Source organism: Zea mays, chromosome 9, assembly GCF_902167145.1.
Source record: "Zea mays cultivar B73 chromosome 9, Zm-B73-REFERENCE-NAM-5.0, whole genome shotgun sequence".
NCBI classification, from domain to species: domain Eukaryota; kingdom Viridiplantae; phylum Streptophyta; class Magnoliopsida; order Poales; family Poaceae; genus Zea; species Zea mays.
In genome coordinates, this window is record NC_050104.1 from 60,203,691 (window position 1) to 60,223,656 (window position 19,966).

The 19,966-nt window shown below is 52.4% G+C and overlaps 1 protein-coding gene across 5 annotated transcripts in view; it reads right to left on the reverse strand.

The window, feature by feature from the left end:
• Window positions 1-19,966, reverse strand: part of LOC103638564 (protein SWEETIE) — an 87,351-nt gene that overhangs the window by 38,074 nt on the left and 29,311 nt on the right. For all 5 annotated transcript variants that reach the window (XR_002265108.3, XM_008661441.3, XM_008661442.4 and 2 more), the window contains 9 exons: window positions 19,755-19,871; window positions 19,508-19,675; window positions 11,689-11,775; window positions 11,464-11,557; window positions 4,931-4,999; window positions 4,710-4,832; window positions 4,554-4,625; window positions 4,367-4,471; window positions 1,135-1,223 (listed from right to left, as the gene is read on the reverse strand). Coding sequence is in view for 4 of the 5 variants with exons in the window: in XM_008661441.3 (XP_008659663.1) it covers window positions 1,135-1,223; window positions 4,367-4,471; window positions 4,554-4,625; window positions 4,710-4,832; window positions 4,931-4,999; window positions 11,464-11,557; window positions 11,689-11,775; window positions 19,508-19,675; window positions 19,755-19,871 (924 nt within the window). In the remaining variant the exon portion in view is untranslated. The remainder of the gene's footprint in view (window positions 1-1,134; window positions 1,224-4,366; window positions 4,472-4,553; window positions 4,626-4,709; window positions 4,833-4,930; window positions 5,000-11,463; window positions 11,558-11,688; window positions 11,776-19,507; window positions 19,676-19,754; window positions 19,872-19,966) is intronic.

Below are 19,966 nucleotides of genomic sequence, written 5' to 3' on the forward strand. Positions count from 1 at the left end.
ACCACCGATTTCTTCCATTAGCATCCCACATCATGCATACTTGATCAACCAACTGATTATGCACGGTCCTCCTAGCTCATGTGAAGTTAGCAAAGTACTACACGCATCCACTCCAAACAATAGCGCTGCTATTGTTGTGTCGCCTCCTCGAGTCACAACACCACTTCCAATGGTATCCACCAAAGGACACACTCTCACAAGCATGCCTCTATCCAAGATGGCACTCACTGCAGCATCTACATCATCGTATGCTATGCATTGACGACACGTGTACCTTGCGTCCGGACCACTAACTTCAGGCATGCCTAACCTCTAAGTAGGTACATCTACTATCATCCACACACTGCTTGACCTAACCTCGTCTAGCACAACCACATCTGTTTCACATCTAATTTGTCTAATCCGACAACAGCAGGCTACACCTAGCACCTTCTACCCCCGATGTTCTACGCGTTGCAATCATCGTTGAGGATCGCTCAACCGTTTCCTTAAACATTGGTATATGGTTGGGGCCCTCTACCTAGTACAACCCGGTGCACAGCCTCCAGTCACGACGCATTCTCGAGCCTGCCAACCACAATGTATGCTTCATCCATGGCGGCTTAACAATGACCCTTCCTACCTTAATTGCATGCTATTTTCTTCTACGTCCACGATGCCCCTAAACCAATTTGGTTTATGTCTGAAAGGTCAACCATGAAAGTCATTTTCTCAATAAGACAAGTAATGGAGCAATATAGGGAGCAAAATAAGGACATATACATGGTCTTCACCGTCTAGTAGAAGGTTTAATACAAAATACCAAGAAATGTTATGTGGTGGGCGTTGGACAAACATAAATTCTCAAAAGAGCTACGTTGGACTCATTAAGGTGCATATACAACAATGTTGTGGCTAGTGTTCGAACAAGTAATGGGGACACAAATGACTTCCCAATAGGAACAGGAGAACACCTACGTCAATACAAAGTACTCAAGAAAAAAAATCTCAAAGTAAACAATGGAAATAGTAGGCCATGTCAACAAAGAATTATAAAACTGAAACAAATGGACACTATACACCCATGGAGACTATTAACTGGTATTTTGAGATTCAGAATTAATACAACGAAATATCTTCAGGTATGAAACTTACCTTCGATGGATGCAACCCAATGAAAATGCAACAGAAGTTGTATAGCTCAGATCTGTTGTTGTTACCAGCTCTCCGAGAAGAGAGCGAGCCTAGCAAATGAAAAATTACTTCCATCACTAACAAGAAGAAACTGGGAAGTCTATTAGGGGAGAAAACAAATGTAAATGCATATAAAATGCATGTAAATTACAAAAGACAAAAGCATATAGGGTTTGCTCAAATTAATAAATTGGGACAAAAATTAGTGCTAGAAAAATGGATTTACAATCATTTCTACTACATAGAACATGCTAGAAAACATTATTATAGTTTTCAGAAATTTTCACTCCAGAAGACAAACTTGTATGAAATTGTGCATAACAATGCAAATTTTAAACTCCCACCAAGTCATCAGGTCTCGGGTTCAAAGCAACCTCTCCGTATTTGTAGGGAGAAGGCTTGTCTGAGTTTATGCCTTCCCGAGACACCACTCATATGGGAGATTCCGACCTAGATTTGCCCTTTAGTTTAGTGCATGTTGTAGGCTAGACCGCTAGAATATGGTTTCTTTGTGTGGACAGCCCCTGCATTTGAACCATTTGGACTAGACTAAGTTGCCTAGAGCCAGCTTCAGGGATACACGGGAGGATTTGAAAGTATGTGTGTTGGGTTAGGGGTGTCAAGAGCTCATTGTATTCAGTTATCCAGTCTCATATATAGAGTCCTTTTTGTATGCCATCTCTATTTTATATCAGTGTATATATTCAGGCCTAGTGCCCTCATATTGAATATGAGTGCTATTTATAACATGGTATACAAAGCCAAAAAAAATAGGGCTAGAAGTTATTTCTCTCCCTAATAGTTCCTCTCTCACATCGCTTGGTGGTTGTCCTGCTGCCTTGCAGCTTTGCACATCTTCGCATCTCCTTTGGACTAGCGGCACTCATCTTCACAACCGCTCGCCGGAGTTCGCCCATCAGTTGCAATGAGCCATCTGTCGACGCTCGCTCCTGTCCTCCTACAGGCCTCTTCTCGTGCGCCCATCCATCGGCGAATGTCGCAACAGCCCACTAGTTGGCAGTTGTCCCCCGACCTTTAGTTTCGTCAGACGTATGACTTCCTGCCTCACTTCGTGAGGACTTTGAGCCTCTTCGTCCTATGTTGCTCGCTCGCCATCCTCCTGTTTCACTAATGGATGCTCTTGCATATGTTCATGATAAAGAGACTCATCTTCATGCAGTTGGTTTACTACCATCTTCTTCAGTGTTGGCTGCTTGTTTAGCGTTCTCTTGACCTGTTATTACTCCACTCTATCCAACACCTCTTCTGGGCAACCAACCATATGAAAAAACGACATTTTGGTAAGGCCCAAGACTTCCAGATTCTTTTATAATGTCCAAATGCCACATATCCTAGGAACAGACCTTCATATGCGGATTTGGCTGAGTACACACCATTTGGAGCAATACTAAAAATATGCTTATCCTCAATCTCAGGCTGCAGCTCGATGCCAGAAATCAATTCCCAAAGTTGAAGGTAATCTGTGAAAACACCCACTGACAAAGCTCCTTTGATATCAGAAATCCATTTGGTGCTAACAATTGCCTCCTGAACTGTCCTACAATTGACTAACCGCTTCGGAATTGTGCTGAACAACCTTGGGAACAGATCTGCGTGAAAGAGGCCTCGGATGAAAAACGACGAAGAGGGCGCAATGAGTGTAAATAAATGGAAAAGACCCTACGTCATTTGTAAACAATGAGTGTAAAGCCTTAAGGGGCGCGATTGTAATTTTATATAAAGTCGGTTCATCTTTCCTATAAATATATGAACAGTGCACTGCATAAAGTACCTTTTTTCGAGGGCCACAGCTTCGTATTGCTTAGCCTTCGAAGAAACTTTGTGCCACCTTGTGTTAAGGAGCCAAAGGTATGCTTGTAAACTCATTTAATAAAAAGGAAGATGGAATAAAAATGCTAGGGTGAAGAACAAGAGTTTCATACTCCATTGCGCAATATTATTTCATTCTACATCATTTCATTTACATCTCCTTTTGAAGACCTTCATCCTTCACATTAACACTTCGAAAGTCAAGGACGAAGGTCCACATACTTAACTCGTGTTGCCTTGATTTTCAACGCCTTCAGGGGATTGAAATCAAGTATCCAATACCAGTCTCATCAGCTCGGCTTTTGCTACTTCGTCCATCTTGACATTTGCTCAGGGACATCATCGACAGGGTCATCTTTGTGGCTCTCGTCTATCCACTTTGATTCGTTGTAGTCTTTTAGGTTCGGTGTCAGGGTTGTCTTTTGGAAAGCATATTCAGCTTCCCTATCATTCTAGTGAGTCAATGTAACAGCAGAGGTGGTTTGGTTGCATTAGTTGCTTGCAAATTTTGGTGTTTATGTTTCTACGTAGACTTCTCTTTTGACTGAGAGCACATGTGTATTAGTATTTCTCGTTATTCAGTCATGCATGAGCTTAGCAAGCATATAGTCGTTGATGCCTATTACACGTGTGCGCAGTTCATGATGATGTGATTGATCTTCGCTATGTACCTTCAACGCTTCAATTGGCTGATTTGTACACGAAGGCACAGACCAGAGCTTAGCATATAGCATAGGTTTTTTCTCTCCAAATTTCGTGTCCGATCCACCTTGAGTTTGAAGAGGGTGTTAGATGCCTATGCATGTGTCCTTGTTGTATTCAGTGTTTCGGTCTCATATATATAGTCCTTGTTGTACACAGTCCCTATCCTATTCGGCATATGCGGGCCTAGTGCATCATATTGAATGTGTGTGCTTTCGATAACAAATCCATGCACTGTCACCAATATAAATACATACATATATATATATATATATATTGGACATCGAGAAGGTCTTCAAAACATGAACTCGGCCACTATAGATTCAATGTACTTAACAAAATCTTGGTTTATTGAACACGCAGAAGGATGTGCATCTTTTATATTAGAGAAAAAAAAGAAGGGGAAAGAAACCCCAAACAAGATCTTTACTTAACAAAATCACTTGTTGAGAGTTGAGATATTGATCAAACTAGTGTACCAGCAATCAAACTAGAAAACATGCTAACAAAACATGTTTTTTTATGGAATCTTCAATCTTGAGAACATAAATTCAAGTGACAGAAGTAAAAGACCAATGAACCAGAGAGATGGATATGTAAAAGAATTAAAGATTAACACTGAAAATAATATCAAAAAAGTGAAAAAAATAGAGGAACAAACCATCCTTGCTGTAAAGATATCATTCCCAGCTCGTGCTAATAAACCGAGACCCTCGCACGCTGCTCGCCGCTGTGCTGTAGAAATTTCAGGCTCTACTAAAATGGCCTGAAGCAACAACCATGTTAAATTTGAAGATGGCTGGTAGGAATCGAAATTATAAGCTGTCAAATATTTTGTATCAAATTACCTTGAAAATGGACTGAATCATACTTAATATATCAATTGGCAATGATTGAGCACCACGTAAAGCGAGGAATTCCTAGAACATAGCATGTACATATTAGTAACTAAGGGAATAGATGGCATTGTTAGAGATCAGAATACATAAAAATATGATAAATACCTTTAACCCTGACAATAGAGCAACACATGCATTTGTAATGAGAAACTTAAACCACAGGTACTTCTTCCCAGACTTCAGGCACTGGTCAAGATTGTTCAAGAGGCTTATCTTGACAGTGTTTTCCTGTTAATGGATGTCTTAAAATATAATTATAGAGAACTATCAAGCAGAGAGATAATCTTCTAATAAAAACATGAGTGGATTCAAAGTTAAAATTGCACCTGACATGCAAATATGGAACCATAACAGAGAAGCATCTGGTTGACGAGCATTTTCCGAATTGACTCTGGCTTCATATAAGAAAAAGAACCATATATTATTCAGAATCTGCACCTGGCCGGTGAAAATCACATGAAGGCGTAACCATAGTTTTGAAAGCAACGGGACTCTTACTCTCATCGAAAGTATGACACTATGAGTTGGGCAATTTTCTGTTTATTTTCTCAAACACTACACAATATCATACCCTTAGAAGGGTTGGAGACACATTTATAGCCCTAAGGGATGCACTACACACTACACTACACACTGCAGCACATATGTGCTGTCCTCTTGATGCTAAAGTGCAGTCCAAAGACTGCACTGCACTGCTGCTGTTGTGCACTGCTGCAGTGCGTGCTGCTGCCACACTACAGCAGTCAAAAACTGTTGCTTTTGACTACTGCAGAGATGCTGTCCTCCACATGCTGCTGCAGAGATGTTGTCCTCCACACGAAGACCACATGACTTATTCCATCATTCTCCCCCTAAGTCTTGTGCGTCATCTTGTGGAAAAATTTAACCATCCCAGACCTGGAACAAAGCTCAAGAAACTTGATCCTCCCAAAAGGCTTGGTGAGCAGGTCCGCTAGCTGATCCTTTGTGTTGATGTAGCGCGCCTTGATGCTCCCTTCTGCCAAACAGTCACGAATGAAATGGTACTTCACCCGGATGTGCTTGCTCTATTCATGGAACATGGGGCTCTTGGCCAATGCCAATGCAAACTGGTTGTCCACCGTGAGTTCCACCACTGTCGTGTCTCTCCCGAGGAGATCACTGAGCAGTCTAGCCAGCCAGAGCGCTTGAGTTGAAGCGGTGGAGGTCGCTATGTACTCAGCCTCGCAACTGGACATGGCCACCACCTGCTGCTTGACCGACTGCCAGCGATGGGGCACTTGCCGAGGAAGAAGAGGATCTCGCTTGTGCTTTTGCTGGTGTCGATGTCGTCGGCGTGGTCGCTGTCGCTGTACCCGACAAGGTGTGCCTCCCCAGGGCACCTCGGGTAGTAGACTGTGGTCAAGAGTCCCCGCAACATAGCGGACGATCCTCTTCACAGCCTGCTCGTGCTCCATCGTCGGTCGCTGCAGGAACCGACTAACGTAGCCGACGGAGTATGCCAGATCCGGTCGTGTGTGGACGAGGTATCGAAGGCTCCCCACAAGACGCCGGTACTGAGTAGCGTCCACCTCCTCCGTCATGTTGTCACGGCTCAGCTTCAGTCACTCCTCCATCGGAGTGAGAGCTGGGTTGCAATTAATGAGCCAAGCCAGCTTTACAATGCGCTTGGCGTAGGCGGTCTGGCGAAGTGTGATCCCAGAGTCACTCTGGTGCACCTCAATCCCCAGGTAGGAGAGATGCCCCAGGTCACTCATCTGGAAGGTGGCCTTTATCTCTTCCTTAAACGTCGCCACCTCTGCATCCTTGGCGCCGGTGATCACCAAATCGTCGACATAGACACCCACCAGCAGGGCATTTTCTCCATTGCCCCACCGATAGATGGCCGCCTCGTGCGGGCTTGTCATGAAGCTCAACCTCTTGAGCATGGAATCCAGCTTGGCATTCCACGCCCTCGGTGCCTATCGCAAGCCGTAGAGGGCCTTGCGCAGGCGCAAAACCTTGCCCTCCTTGCCAGAGATCGCAAAACCTGGCGGCTGGTGTACGTAGACATCCTCCTTTAAATCGCCGTTAAGAAACGCCGACTTGACGTCCATGTGATGAACGTGCCAGCCCTCCTGAGCTGACAGCGCAAGGATGGAGTCGCACGGATTCCATCCGTGCCACCGGGGCGAAAGCATCGTCGAAGTCGATCCCCTCTTGCTGTGAAAAATCGCGTGCCACCAAGCGAGCCTTATGCTTGACGATGGCGTCGGCTTCATCCCTCTTCAGTTTGAACACCCACTTAAGGGTGGTCGCGCGATGACCATGAGGGAGACAAGCGAGCTCCCAGGTGCGGGTTGTCTCAACCGCGTCCATCTCCGACTGCATCGCGGCACGCCAAGCTGCGTGTTTCTCGGCCTCCGCGAAAGACCGAGGCTCGCCATCGTCGCATGCAAGATGCAACTCTTCCGCCAGAATGCGAGACACCGGGCCCGACACCGACGGGTCAATGAGAAGGCCCGGAGAGGGTACCGTCGGTGCTGAGTACGTGGTGACGGAGAGCTCGCTGGAGCCGGAGTCGTGGCTGGATTGCGTGGTGGCGAAGAGCTCGTTGTAGCCAGAGCTGGAGAGCGTGGCGATGGAGTCGATGGAGACTTGGGGGCTAGGGTAGGCCTACTCGGAGAAGGGTCGCCTACTCCCCCGGCTCCCTCAAAGTGGACATACTCGATGGTGAAGTCGTCGTACGTCAGAGTCGTGTCGTTGTCCACCGGCTTGTCCCAGGCCCATCCTCGCCCTTCGTCGAACACTACGTCGCGCGCCGTGCGCACATGCTGTGTTCCTGGGTCAAGGATGTGGTAGGCCTTCGAGCCCTCCGCATAGCCAATGGACACACCTGGGGTGCTCCTGTCGTCGAGCTTGCCGATGTGGCCAAGCTCCTTGGTGAACGCGAGGCTGCCGAAGACCCGTAGGTGAGAGACCGACGACTTGCGCCCATGACAAGCCTCATACGGTGTCATCCCATTGAGTGCCTTGGTGGGCGAGCGGTTGAGGATGTAGGCCGCTGTCACCACCGCCTCTCCCCAGAAGACAGCCAGCATTCCCCTCTGCTTGAGGAGAGCCCGAGCCATCCCCACAACCGTTTGGTTGCGCCGCTCGACGACGTCGTTCTGAGGGTTGTACGGCGCGGAGTAGTGGTGTTGAACGCCCTCATTCGCGCAGTACGACGCGAACTCAGCCACTGTGAATTCACCGCCGTTGTCAGTGTGCAGCACGCGTAGCTTGCGGTCGCACTCCGCCTCCGCAGCGACCTGCACACGCTTGATGCCGTTCGCAGCCTCTCCCTTGCTGCCAAGGACCATCATCCACATGTAGCGAGAGAGGTCGTCGACGAGCAGTAAGAAGTAGTGTCGTCCTCCTGGTGTGGCTGGTGTCACCGGGCCACACAAGTCCCCATGCACGAGCTCGAGCCTCTCCTTGGCTCGGAAGCTCGACTGCTGGGGAAAGGGGAGTCGCCTCTACTTTGTCAACACGCAGACATCGCAGAATTGCTCCATATGGTCAAGGCACGGCAGGCCTCGTACCATCTCCTTGGCACTGAGCCGCTTCAGGGCCTCCAAGTTAAGAAGCCCGAAGCGCTCGTGTCACTGCCATGCCCCGTCGTCCCGACGAGCAGCAAGGCAGCAAGGTTGTGCCACCTTCACGTTGAGGATGTAAAGCCAATTTGGACTCCAACGTACCTTAGCAAGAAGGCGACGAGAGGGGTCCCAGATCCTCATGACTCCTTGCTCGACCTCCACGCGCGAACCGTTCTCATCCAGCTGTCCCAAGCTGATGATAGAGGTCCTCAACGCAGGGATGTAGTAGACTCCGGTGAGCAGTCTGTGCTCACCAGACGCGGCGGTGAATACGACTGAGCCAGCGCCCTTGATCTCTAAGCCAGAGGCGTCCCCAAACTTAACGGAGCCTCGAACGCTAGAGTCGAGCTCGGTGAAGAACTCTCGTCGGTCGGTCATGTGATGAGTGGCGCCGATGTCGAGGCACCATCCTTCGATCATGTCGTTGCTGGAGCCGTCGCCGAGGAAAGTGCGTGCTTTCGACTCATCAAGGTGGAGGAGTGCTGCTGCATCCGGTGCCGCTGAAGGTAGCTCGATGCTTGTGTGTGCTAGGAGCAGAGTTTCCTCCTCCGCCTCCGCCTGTGCGACGTTGGCCTGGCCACGTCGTGGCTGTCGACATTCCCTGGCCCAGGGGCCAAGCTTGCCACAGTTGTGACAGCTGTCATCTCGTGTCGGCATCTTGTTGCCGACGGCGCCGCCTTGGGCGCCTCCGCGGGCACCATCCTCAGCTTGTCCTCGCACCACGGCTAGGGCGCCTCCACGCGGCTTGCCGCGTTTGCGACCCCGTGGCGAGAAGGAATCTCCCTTCTTCTTGTCACCCTGGCAGGCCTCCCACTGCTCCTGAGTGAGATGTAGCTTCCCGCCGATGGTGATAGGCCCAGAGAGGGCATGTGGTTCGTAGCCGTCGACGACCTTGAGGCGACCAATCGCTTCTTCGATCGTCATCGTGGAGAGGTCTAGCAGAGACTAGATTGAGCGAGCAATCTGCTTGTACTTCTCGGGGTTGCAACGGAAGAGCTTCTCGATGGCTCTCTCCTCATCGTAGGTGTCGTCGCTGAACTGCACCATCTTCTGCAACAGAGTGTTGAGACGAAGAGCAAAGTCATCAACATCCTCACCTGACTTGAAGGCCAGGTTCTCCCACTCCTTGCGAAGTGCCTGTTGTGTGGTCTTGCGGGCATGGTCGCTGCCAATGCGAGTCGTAGCGATGGTGTCCCAGGCTTCCTTGGCAGTCCGCTTCTGGGAAAACGAAAACTGCATCTCGGGCTGGACTGCAGCAATGAGGGCATCTAGCGCCCGTCGATCCTCGTAGTAGTCGACGTCGTCGTACCGAACTGCTTCCCACATGTGGCGAACCAGGAGTCGTACCCTCATCACCGCGGCCCACTCGACGTAGTTGGTCTTGGTGAGGGTAGGCCACCCACCGCTGGGACCGACGTCCATGACAACGGCCTAGACCCCACGGTGACCATGGTACCGATCTAGGGAGGGAGAGTCGCGCCGCCTGTAGACGCCGCAATCTCCGTCGACCCGGCCGCCGCCACCGGGAGCACCGCCGGCGCGTCCTCGCCCATCTGGGCTGCCGCCGCGTGCGTTCACGCCCGGAGCGCCGTCGACGCGTCTGCGCCTATCTAGGCTGCCACCGCGCGCGCCCCCGTGGGGGCACGCGGCTGCCCATTGAGTCGTCTGCTCTTGCGCTACCTCCCTTGCTAGCCTGAGCTCGTCGTTAGTGCTGCTGTCACCGAAAACAGAGCTGCTGGCGCTACTACCGCCCAGAGCCTCGAGCTCTGCCGCCGCCACACGTGAAGCATCCGCCGCCTACGCTGCTTCTACTTCCGCTCTCGCTGCTGCCAGTTCCGCTGCCGCCAGCCGTGCTGCCCTCGCCGCTGTCGCTGCAGCCGCTGCTGCTCGCTCGCGTTCTTGTGCCGCGGCGACCTCAGCCTCCTGCTGGCGCCGCACGCTCGAAGTGACCGAGCGTAGGGACATGGTGTGCTAGAGAGGGGTCGCTGCGTGTGGAAGAGGCTGTCTCAGACGAAAGGCTGCTCGTCCGAGCATGAGAGTAAGCAACAATTAGAGCTCTTGCTTCCAACTGAGTATAGGGAGAGGCGCGGGAAGGAGATGAGCAAGAGATGTTTAGGCTGCAAGATAATTTGCCTCTGATACCAATTGAAAGCAACGAGACTCTTACTTTCATCGAGGGGATGACACTATGAGTTTGGCGATTTTCTGTTTACTTTCTCAAACACTACACAATGTCATACACTTAGAAGGGTTGGGGACACATATTTATAGCCCTAGGGGCTGCACTAGAATACACTACACACTACACTGCACAATGCAGCACATATGTGTTCTCCTCTAGATGCTAAAGTGCAGTCAAAAGACTACACTGCACTGCTGCCAATCAAAAGACTGCACTGCACTGCTGCTGTGCTGCCTGCTGCTGCCACAGTGCAGTCAAAAAAGACTGCACTGCTGCTGCTGTGCACTGCACTGCTGCTGCTGTGCACTGCACTGCTGCTGTGCGTGCTGCTGCCACACTACAGCGGTCAAAAACTGCTGCTTTTGACTGCTGCAGAGATGCTGTCCTCCACAATGTTGTCCTCCACATGCTGCTGCAGAGATGTTCCTCCACACGAAGACCACATGACTTATTCCATCAAGTTATTCCATCAAGTTTAACTATACTAAATGGCACTAACAGTTAATGAAAATTCCAATTAAAACACAAGGTAGGCCTCTATGCAATCTCTATGCAAATGAAATATTCCTAGGGCTCGCTTGTCATCCTCAGACAGGATGTTGCTTTCTAACCACCATATTTTTTGCAGTATTAGTAGTTCAATTTTGCCTTACTATGATCTTGCAAGAAAAAGAAAGTAGGTAGGCCTTGTGCAGTGGTGAGAGCTATCTCACTGAGTCACCAGGTCATGGGTTCGAAGCAGCTTGCTCCGTATTTGCGGAGGGAAGACTTGCCTCGGTTTATCTCTTCCCCAGACCTCACTCATATGAGTCTCCTGGGTATGCCTTTTTATGATCTTGCAAAAAATGCAGTTAAGATAATAATACTGTTATTTTTCAGAATGGTATTTTACTCCCATTTCACGATTGTGAAGAGGTTTTGATGTGCAAATTAGAGAAGGGAAAACTTGAGGGTAAAACCTTACATGCACAACATTAGTCTTAGTCACTAAGGCTAATTAGCTTGTTCTAGAAACTGTTCACGCTAGTTCAGAATTGGCCAGGGGTAAGGGTACTGCTTCTCGAGCTAAATATAAGTATACCTGAGGGAAGTTGCTGATTTCATCATCCCACACACACGGTAGAAACCCATCAGCACCACCATCAAAAGCACGTAATTCATCCTCAAATGAATCCCTACAACCAAAACTCTATTAAAAAATACAAAAGAAGTCCATAGAATTTTGTATTGTTTTCCTTTTAAATCTAATGACAGGCAGCTCTCCTGCCAGTTAGAGAAAACAAAATAAATCATATTTGACAAATACCTTCCAGGTATCCATGGGCCCAGTGAAGCATCTCTCTTATCCAACAAAAACTTCAAGCATGAGCTTTCTTCCCATCCAGAAGGATCACTAGTTACATCGACCAACATTTTAAGTACAAAGAAGAAAAAGCAGGTAATACAACATTCGACAGTGGCATGAGGAAGTTATAGTAGCTGGAAATCTCTAAAGATTAAACTCATGACAAAGTTGCCATCATGAAAAAGATCTATCGAAAGAGGCAATCATGCAGATTGGCAATTCAAAACAATGATTCAATTAGTAAGCATGCAACTGCAATACAGCTAATCACGATTTTACATGCAGATGAAGTCTGCCAAAAGATACAACTTACATGCAATTCCATCAAATATGATAGTAATCATGCTTGTCATTAAATATATGTGTACTGGGTAGTAATTTATCCACTGTACAGGATTTTCTTTACATATATTGACACTTCTTGTACATTACACCGTGGCATATGGAATACAGGTGAGCTACTGCTAACAGTTGTTAAGTGACACCATACAGGGAAATCCATACTGCTCCACCGGTGTCGGAAGCAGCGCGCCCTCCCACCAGCTCTAGCTCTGGAGGTGCTACCAACTCAGGCTCCCGAGGCAGTGGTGGTCGTGGTTGTGGTCGCACTCATTGGCCGTCACTCTACAACTAGTGGACCAACCGCATCTCCATATAGCCCGGCCTGTCCACAGGTAGTCCCTCACCACGCCCGCCACCGCCGACTCTCCTCACAATGCCCACCTTTGGCGTCTTTGGGTGTCCCCTCTGACGACCCCCGTAGGCACCTCCGGCACCACACCAGTCGCCAATTCTCCCAGCATCACCCCACCCGGTTCAGTTGTGGACCCATGAACCAGGGACTAAGATCAGCAGTCACTTGCTATATCGTTTAGCACGATGACTCTGACTCTACCTGCCATCACCGACTGAGTAGCAGACTCCGATGCCCCCATCCACACCACTCTAGATGCTGGTATACTCTCATCCACATTCCCCCACCCATCTCCTTCATCTCCCCTCACAACCGCCGGATCCTTGTCCCCACGCCGGTGGCGGCCATGGACCCCCTTCGCGCCGCCCTCCCGGACGCCAGCACCCACACAGGCGCATGCGCGGCCGTCCTTGCCGCGGAGACGGCTGTCCCTGCCAACGCTGGCGCAGATGCGCGCCTGGCCACGCACCCCGCCGCCAGCCGCACCGCGGCCGACCTCCTCCTCGCCACTGCTACTGGCCTCCTTCCTGCGACCCCGGGCTCGCACACCACCGTCGGCCAGGGCGCAGTCGCCGTCTCGGCCCTGCCCACGGGCGCTGCTGCCGGTCTGGCAGCCGGCCCAGGTGCGCGCGCCGCTGCCGACCAGCATCCCCGTGGGCCTCGCAGCGAACTCGCTGTTGGTAGGGCCCCCTACATTTCCGGCCTCGGGCCCCTCCCTGACGACTCCCCCACTGCGCAGCACCAACTGCAGCGGCAACGTGTATCCCCGTCGGGCATCTCCGCCCGTGCAACCGCCACGTGGGCCGATGCCACTTCCCCCCCCCCCCCCCCCCGCCGACCGACCTCGTCGGCGCTGGTCACCGCCATCGCCACCATACAGGCGGCCGTGGAGGCTTCCCGCAACTGCGAGCGCGCTGCGACCATCGTCTTACAACATGAGCGCGCCATGAGTGTCGCTCCCACCGCCCATATGGCATCTGCTCAGCGTCTCCTCCTTGGGCACCCTCCGACCGCCCCGGCAACCCCCCTGCCACCTCCCGAGGCACCTCTTGCCACTGGACTCGACGCCGACCACATTGCCGCCTTCCACGCGCAGGCCGCCAGACTTCACAACATTCGGTCCCTTGTGTCTATCGTTCTGGACCCGACGTCCTCCCACTACCCTCGCTGGAGAGGGCAGGTCCTCACCCTGCGGCGCTACGCCCTCGACGACCACGTCCTCGACGATGTCGCCACCCCACCGTCCCCGGCCTGGACCCTGATGGACACCGTGGTCCTCTCTTGGCTCCACGGAACTATCACCGTCGAGCTCCAGGACATCATCCGCGACCAGGCGGACACAGGCCGTCAGGCGTGGCTCGCGCTCGAGGAACAGTTCCTCGGGAACAGGGACGCTCGCGCCCTGCACCTCGATGCACAATTCCACCAGTTCTCCCAGGGGGATCTCGACGTGGGGGAGTACTGCCGCCAGATGAAGGGCCTGGCGGACTCCCTCCGTGATCTCGGCGGGCCGATGGCACACCGCACCTTGGTGATGAACCTCCAGCATGACCTCAGCCCCCGCTACGGTCACCTGAAGGCTCTCATCAAGAGGATCGTGCCCTTCCCCACCTTCCATACGGTGCGGAATGAGCTTCTCCTCGAGGAGCTCACCATGACGCACGAGGCTCACCCGCAGGCCTCGGCCCTCTACAGCGCCACCACCGGTACCTAGGCGTCTTCCGGGGAGCAGGCCCCGACTCGCCCCCCCTCCCCCCCCCCCCCCCCCCCCGCCGCGACCCCTCGCCACGCCTCCACCACCGACGGCAGCCGTCGCCCTAGCAAGGGCGGTCGTGGGGGTGGCAGTTCCTCGCGCGGAGGTACCACCGGCCGGGGCGGCAGCCAGAATTGGCTGTCATTCTACAACCCCTGGACCGGCACCATCTCCATGTGGCCAGGTCAGACTCCCGGTGCCTCTCGCCCTCCGGCGCCGGCTCTCCTGACCACGCCACCTGCCTACGACGTACCACCGTACGGCGTGCCACTGACAAACCCAACACCACCTCCGCTCTAGCCTATGGGGACATCTACCACATCACCATGGTCCCCGTTGGCTGGAGGCTGGGACGCCAACGCCCTCGCCGCTGCCTACAGCACCATGGTGTTGGATCCACCATCCTCTGACTGGGTCATCGACTTCGGTGCCTCCTACGACACCACTCCCACTACAGGCATGTTATCTCACTCCTACCCACCTCCTTCCACACACGCTACCTCGATCGTCGTTGGCAACGGATGCACTCTTCTAGTCACCTCAGTCGGTGCCTCGGTTCTTCCTGGACCGTTCTACCTCAACGACATTCTCGTAGCCCCTCACATCACTCACAATCTCCTTTCTGTCTGTCGGTTCACCACCGACAATTCTTGTTCCATTGAGTTTGACCCCACTGGTTTTTCTGTTAAGGATCTGGCCACCAGGACCCCACTCGCCCGATGTGACAGCGTTAGGCCCCTCTACACACTCCGGGCGTCGTCCACTGGCGTGTCTCCACCTCTCGTCCTGGTCTCCACCGCCACCTCCACCACTTGGCATCGTTGTCTCGGCCACCCAGGACCTGACGTCATGACCAAGCTTTCCAGCACTTTAGATTCTTCTTGTAATGGGGGACATTTTGAGGGCCTCTGTCATGCTTGTCAGCTTGGCCGCCATACCCGTCTCCCTTTTACTACGTCTTCACTAGGGCTAAGCAGGCTTTTGACCTGGTTCATTGTGACCTCTGGACCTCCCCTGTACTCAGTCTCTCTGGATACAAATACTATTTGGTGATTTTGGACGATTTTTCCCATTTTCTATGGACTTTTCCTCTCCGATTGAAGTCCGACATGTTTCCCACTCTCACTCACTTCTTCACCTGGGTCTCCACCCAGTTCCGTCGCCCCATCTGTGCACTGCAGTGTGACAATGGCCGCGAGTTTGACAACCATGCCTCTCGGTCGTTCTTCCTCGCAGTGGCATTCAGTTGCGTCACTCGTGCCCCTACATATCTGCCCAGAACGGTCGGGCCGAACGCATGATTCGCACCATCACCAACATGATCCGTTGCCTTCTCTTCCAGGCGTCTCTTCCTGCCAGCTACTGGGCCGAGGCCCTTCACACAGTCACCCACCTCCTCAACCGCCTCACCTCGAAGGCGGTGAGCCACCCCACCCCCTATATTTGCCATGTACGGCACCGCCCCTTCCTACGCCCACCTCCGCGTATTTGGTTGTGCCTGCTATCCCAACACTTACGCTACTGCCCCTCATAAGTTGTCTCCACGCTCCACTCGTTGTCTCTTCCTTGGCTACTCCCCTGACCACAAGGGTATCGCTGCCTTGAGCTCACATCCCATCGCATCATCATCTCTCGTCACGTCGTCTTCGACGAAGATGTGTTTCCCCTTGTCGGCTCATCCCCGCCCCCCGATCTTGACTCCCTCCTTGAGTCCGATCCGAGTACCCCTCCCTCCCAGGTACCTCGCCTCGCACCATTACCCGCACCTCGTGTCGCGTCACCGCCCTCTCGCGTGGCCACGTCGACCCCGCCTGTGCCACGCGCGGCCACGTCGACACCGCCTGCGCCTCGTACCACCCCAGCGACTCCGGCCCCGTCGACGAGCGGGACCTGCTTCGCCGACCACGCCATCGTCTACCACCGCCGCGGGAGCGCTCCTCCCTCAACGCCCACGGATCCGGGCCCCTCAACGAACGCGCCCCGATTCGCCGACCCCGTCGTCGTCTACCATCGCTGCAGGCCGGCCACGCCCGTGGTCCCTGAGCCGACGGTGTACCACCCCGTCGCCATTCACCGCGCCCCCGGGCACACTCACCCAATGGTGACTCGTCGTGCTGTCGGTGTCCTTCGGCCTGTCGATAGGCTGATCCTAGACGCTGACACGTCCGCTACTCCATCGGATGCCTCCCCGGTCCCCTCCTCTGTCCGCACCGCCCTCGCCGACCCTCACTGGCGTCGGGCCATGGAGGAGGAATATGCGGCCCTGCTGGCCAACCACACCTGGGACCTGGTGCCTCGTCCTCCCGGCACTAATGTTGTCACTGGTAAGTGGCTATTTCGTCACAAGCTGACTTCGGATGGCTCCCTCGACCGCTACAAGCCCCACTGGATCCTTCGGGGTTTCACCCAGCGCCCCGGCGTTGACTACGACGAGACCTTCAGCCTCGTCGTCAAATTCAACACCGTCCGCGCCGTCCTCTCCCTCGCCCTCTCCCGAAACTGGCGATCCATCAACTCGACGTCAAGAACGCCTTCCTTCATGGTACTCTGACGGAGACTGTCTACTATAGCCAACCCACCGGCTTCATCGACGCCGCCAACCCGAACCTTGTCTGTCGGCTGAACCGCTCACCCTACGGCCTCAAGCAGGCGTCGCGAGCCTTGTATAGCCGCTTCGCCACCTATCTAGCCTCCATCGGCTTCGTCGAGGCCAAGTCGAACACATCCCTCTTCATCTACCGGCGGGGCGAGGACCTCGTCTACATCCTCCTCTACGTCGACGACATTGTCCTCACGGCATCCACCGCCGACCTCCTGCTGCGCACAATCATCGCCCTCCAGCGGGGTTTGCGATGAAGGACCTGGGGCCTCTCGATCACTTCCTCGGCATCACTGCCGAACGCTGGCCCAGGGTCTCTTCCTGCATCAGCGTTAGTACGCCCTCGACATCCTGGAGCGGGCTGGCATGTCCGACTGCAAGCCCTGCTCCACACCTGTTGACACCCAGGCGAAGCTCTCTGAAGACGACGGCCCCCCGGTCGTCGACGCGACATCTTACCAGAGCTTGACATGCGCTCCCAGTACCTCACCTTCTCCCGGGCTGACTTCGCCTACGTCGTTCAGCAAGTGTGCCTCCATATGGACACACCACGGGCCCCACCTCACCGATCTCAAGCGGATTCTGCGCTACCTACGTGGCTCACTCGACTACGGTCTGCTCCTCCAAACATCCCCAACGTCGGAGCTCGTGGTCTACACCGACGCCGACTGGGTCGGCTGCCCTGACACACGCCGATCCACTTCCGGCTATGTCGTATTCCTGGGCGCCAACCTCGTCTCCTAGGCCGCCAAGCGGCAGCCCGTCGTCTCCCGCTCCAGCGCAGAGGCTGAGTACCACGCCGTGGCCAACGGAGTGGCGGAGGCCTCTTGGATGCGCCAACTCCACCACGAGCTCCACAGCCCACTCCAGCGTGCCACCCTCGTCTACTACGACAACGTCAATGCCGTCTACCTCTCCACCAATCCCGTGCAACATCAGCGCACGAAGCATGTGGAGATAGACCTGCACTTCGTCCGCGAGCGTGTCGCTGCAGGTGACGTTCGGGTTCTCAGCGTCCCCACCACGCTGCAGTTCACCGACATCTTCACCAAGGGGTTACCGACGAGTGTATTCCTAGACTTTCGGTCCAGTCTCATCATCTGTACAGGATAGCGTTGTGACTGCGGGGGGTGTTAGAACTGTATTAAGGTTCACCCTCTCGTCCCTCTGTAATGGGCCTAGGCCCAACTATTCCTATTATAAATACATCTCCCAACCCCTGCTAGGGTTGGGGTTTCTCCCATTCTACAGCATGCACCGACTATTGCCACTCCTTCCAACACTTGGCATCGTCGAATTGGAGTCCCTTACCTAGCTCATCCTATTAGGTTATGCATGTTTTTATTTCATTCATTGTGACTTGTGGACCTCATCTATTATCAGTGTTTCAGGCTATAAGTATCAGTTTTACCGAGGCGGCGTGGCTTCGTCAGCTACTACAATAGTTGCACAGTACGCTGACGGGAAGCACCTTGTCTACTGTGACAACATCAGCGACATGTACCTCTCCACCAACCCCGTCTAGCATTAGTGCACGAAGCATGTCGAGCTCGACCTCCACTTCGTTCGCGAACGTGTCGCCGTCGGGTCTCCTGGTCCTCCAAGCGACAGTCAGTCGTCTCCCGCTCCAGCACCGAGGCCGACTATTGTGTTGTGGCTAACAGCATCGCCAAGGCGGTGTGGCTTCGTCAGCTAATCCAGGAGCTGCACAATACGCTGACGCGAAGCACCCTTGTCTATTGTGACAACGTCAGCGCCATGTACCTATCCACCAACCCCGTCCATCATTAGCGCACGAAGCATGTAGAGCTCGACCTCCACTTCGTTTGCGAGTGTGTCGTCGTCGGGGATGTGCGGGTTCTTCATGTCCCGACCACTTCTCAGGTCGTCGACATCTTAATCAAGGGCCTCCCTACGTCGACGTTTGAGGAGTTTCGGTCCAATCTCAACATCTGTCGTGGCTCGAGTTTCGACTACTGGGGTGTTAGAGTTACTGTGTTTCTCCTGTCGTGGCTAGAGTTTCGACTGTGGGGGGACTGTGAGTTCTTCATGTCCCGACAACTTCTCAGTTTGTCGACATCTTCACCAAGGGCATCCATAAGTGTTTGGGGAGTTTCGGTCCAGTCTCAACATCTGTCGTGGCTAGATTTTCAAATGCGGGGGTGTTAGAGTTACTATGTTTCTCCTATTGTAATGTGGTGTATTTGTGTGATGGGCGTAGGCTCAACTACTCTTATATAATTATATCTCCCATGATGGATAGGTCTTGTGGTCTCTGTGGAGGATCGTTTTTGGACAGGTTAAGAAGGGGCTCAACTCTCTCATTGCTTTGGGAGCATGGATTATTTGGACTCATCGAAACAGATGTATTTTGACGGATGGACCCCCAATGTCTCTCTAGCTCTTCGGTTAGCTAGGGATGAGAGAATGATGTGGGAGATGGTTGGGGCTAAGTGCCTCTCCTACCTGGCAGCCTCAATCCCTGAGGATTAGTCTGGATAAGGGTGGGCCGCTTTTTGTTGGTAGATTTTTTGTTTAGATGGATGAATGGATGATGGATCTTCTCAGGTTGCTGAGTTTTAGACCTCGGTAAGGAAGTCCTTGCTCGGGGTCTATTTTTAGACCTTGCTTTACCTTCTTAATATAATGAGACACAGTTCTCCTGTGTTTTTCGGGAAAAAAATACCATGCAAATCAAAAGACAATAGTATTGCAATCAAAGAGATGCACAAACCTGAACGGACTTGAGCATAGCTGAAGTATCTGCTGGTGCTCAGTTTTATATACCACTGGATTCGAAAGGGACCAATAAGCCATCAATGTTCTAGTTGTGAGTAGGTCCAGCGCAGACCTTACATTGGGCACTTGTTTAGATCTCAACGAAGATATGAGGGATAGAGCTCTGAATGATATAGTTTCAGAATTAAGCACCATAAACGATACAGATCAGAATAGAAATGCATCAGTAAATGTTTACGCACCCGCCAAGGTAGGCAAGTACAGGATTAAGCAAGATTCCACAATCAGTAGTTGTGATAGATGGATAAACAAAACTTCTTATGAAGGCAGTAAGCGCCTCAACTGCAACTGACAGAACCCTGCAGCATATATATATATATACACACACACAATAAAACGTTAGTGAATAACATCAATTGGACGAAAACTAAGATTGTTAGAATGAGGCCATATA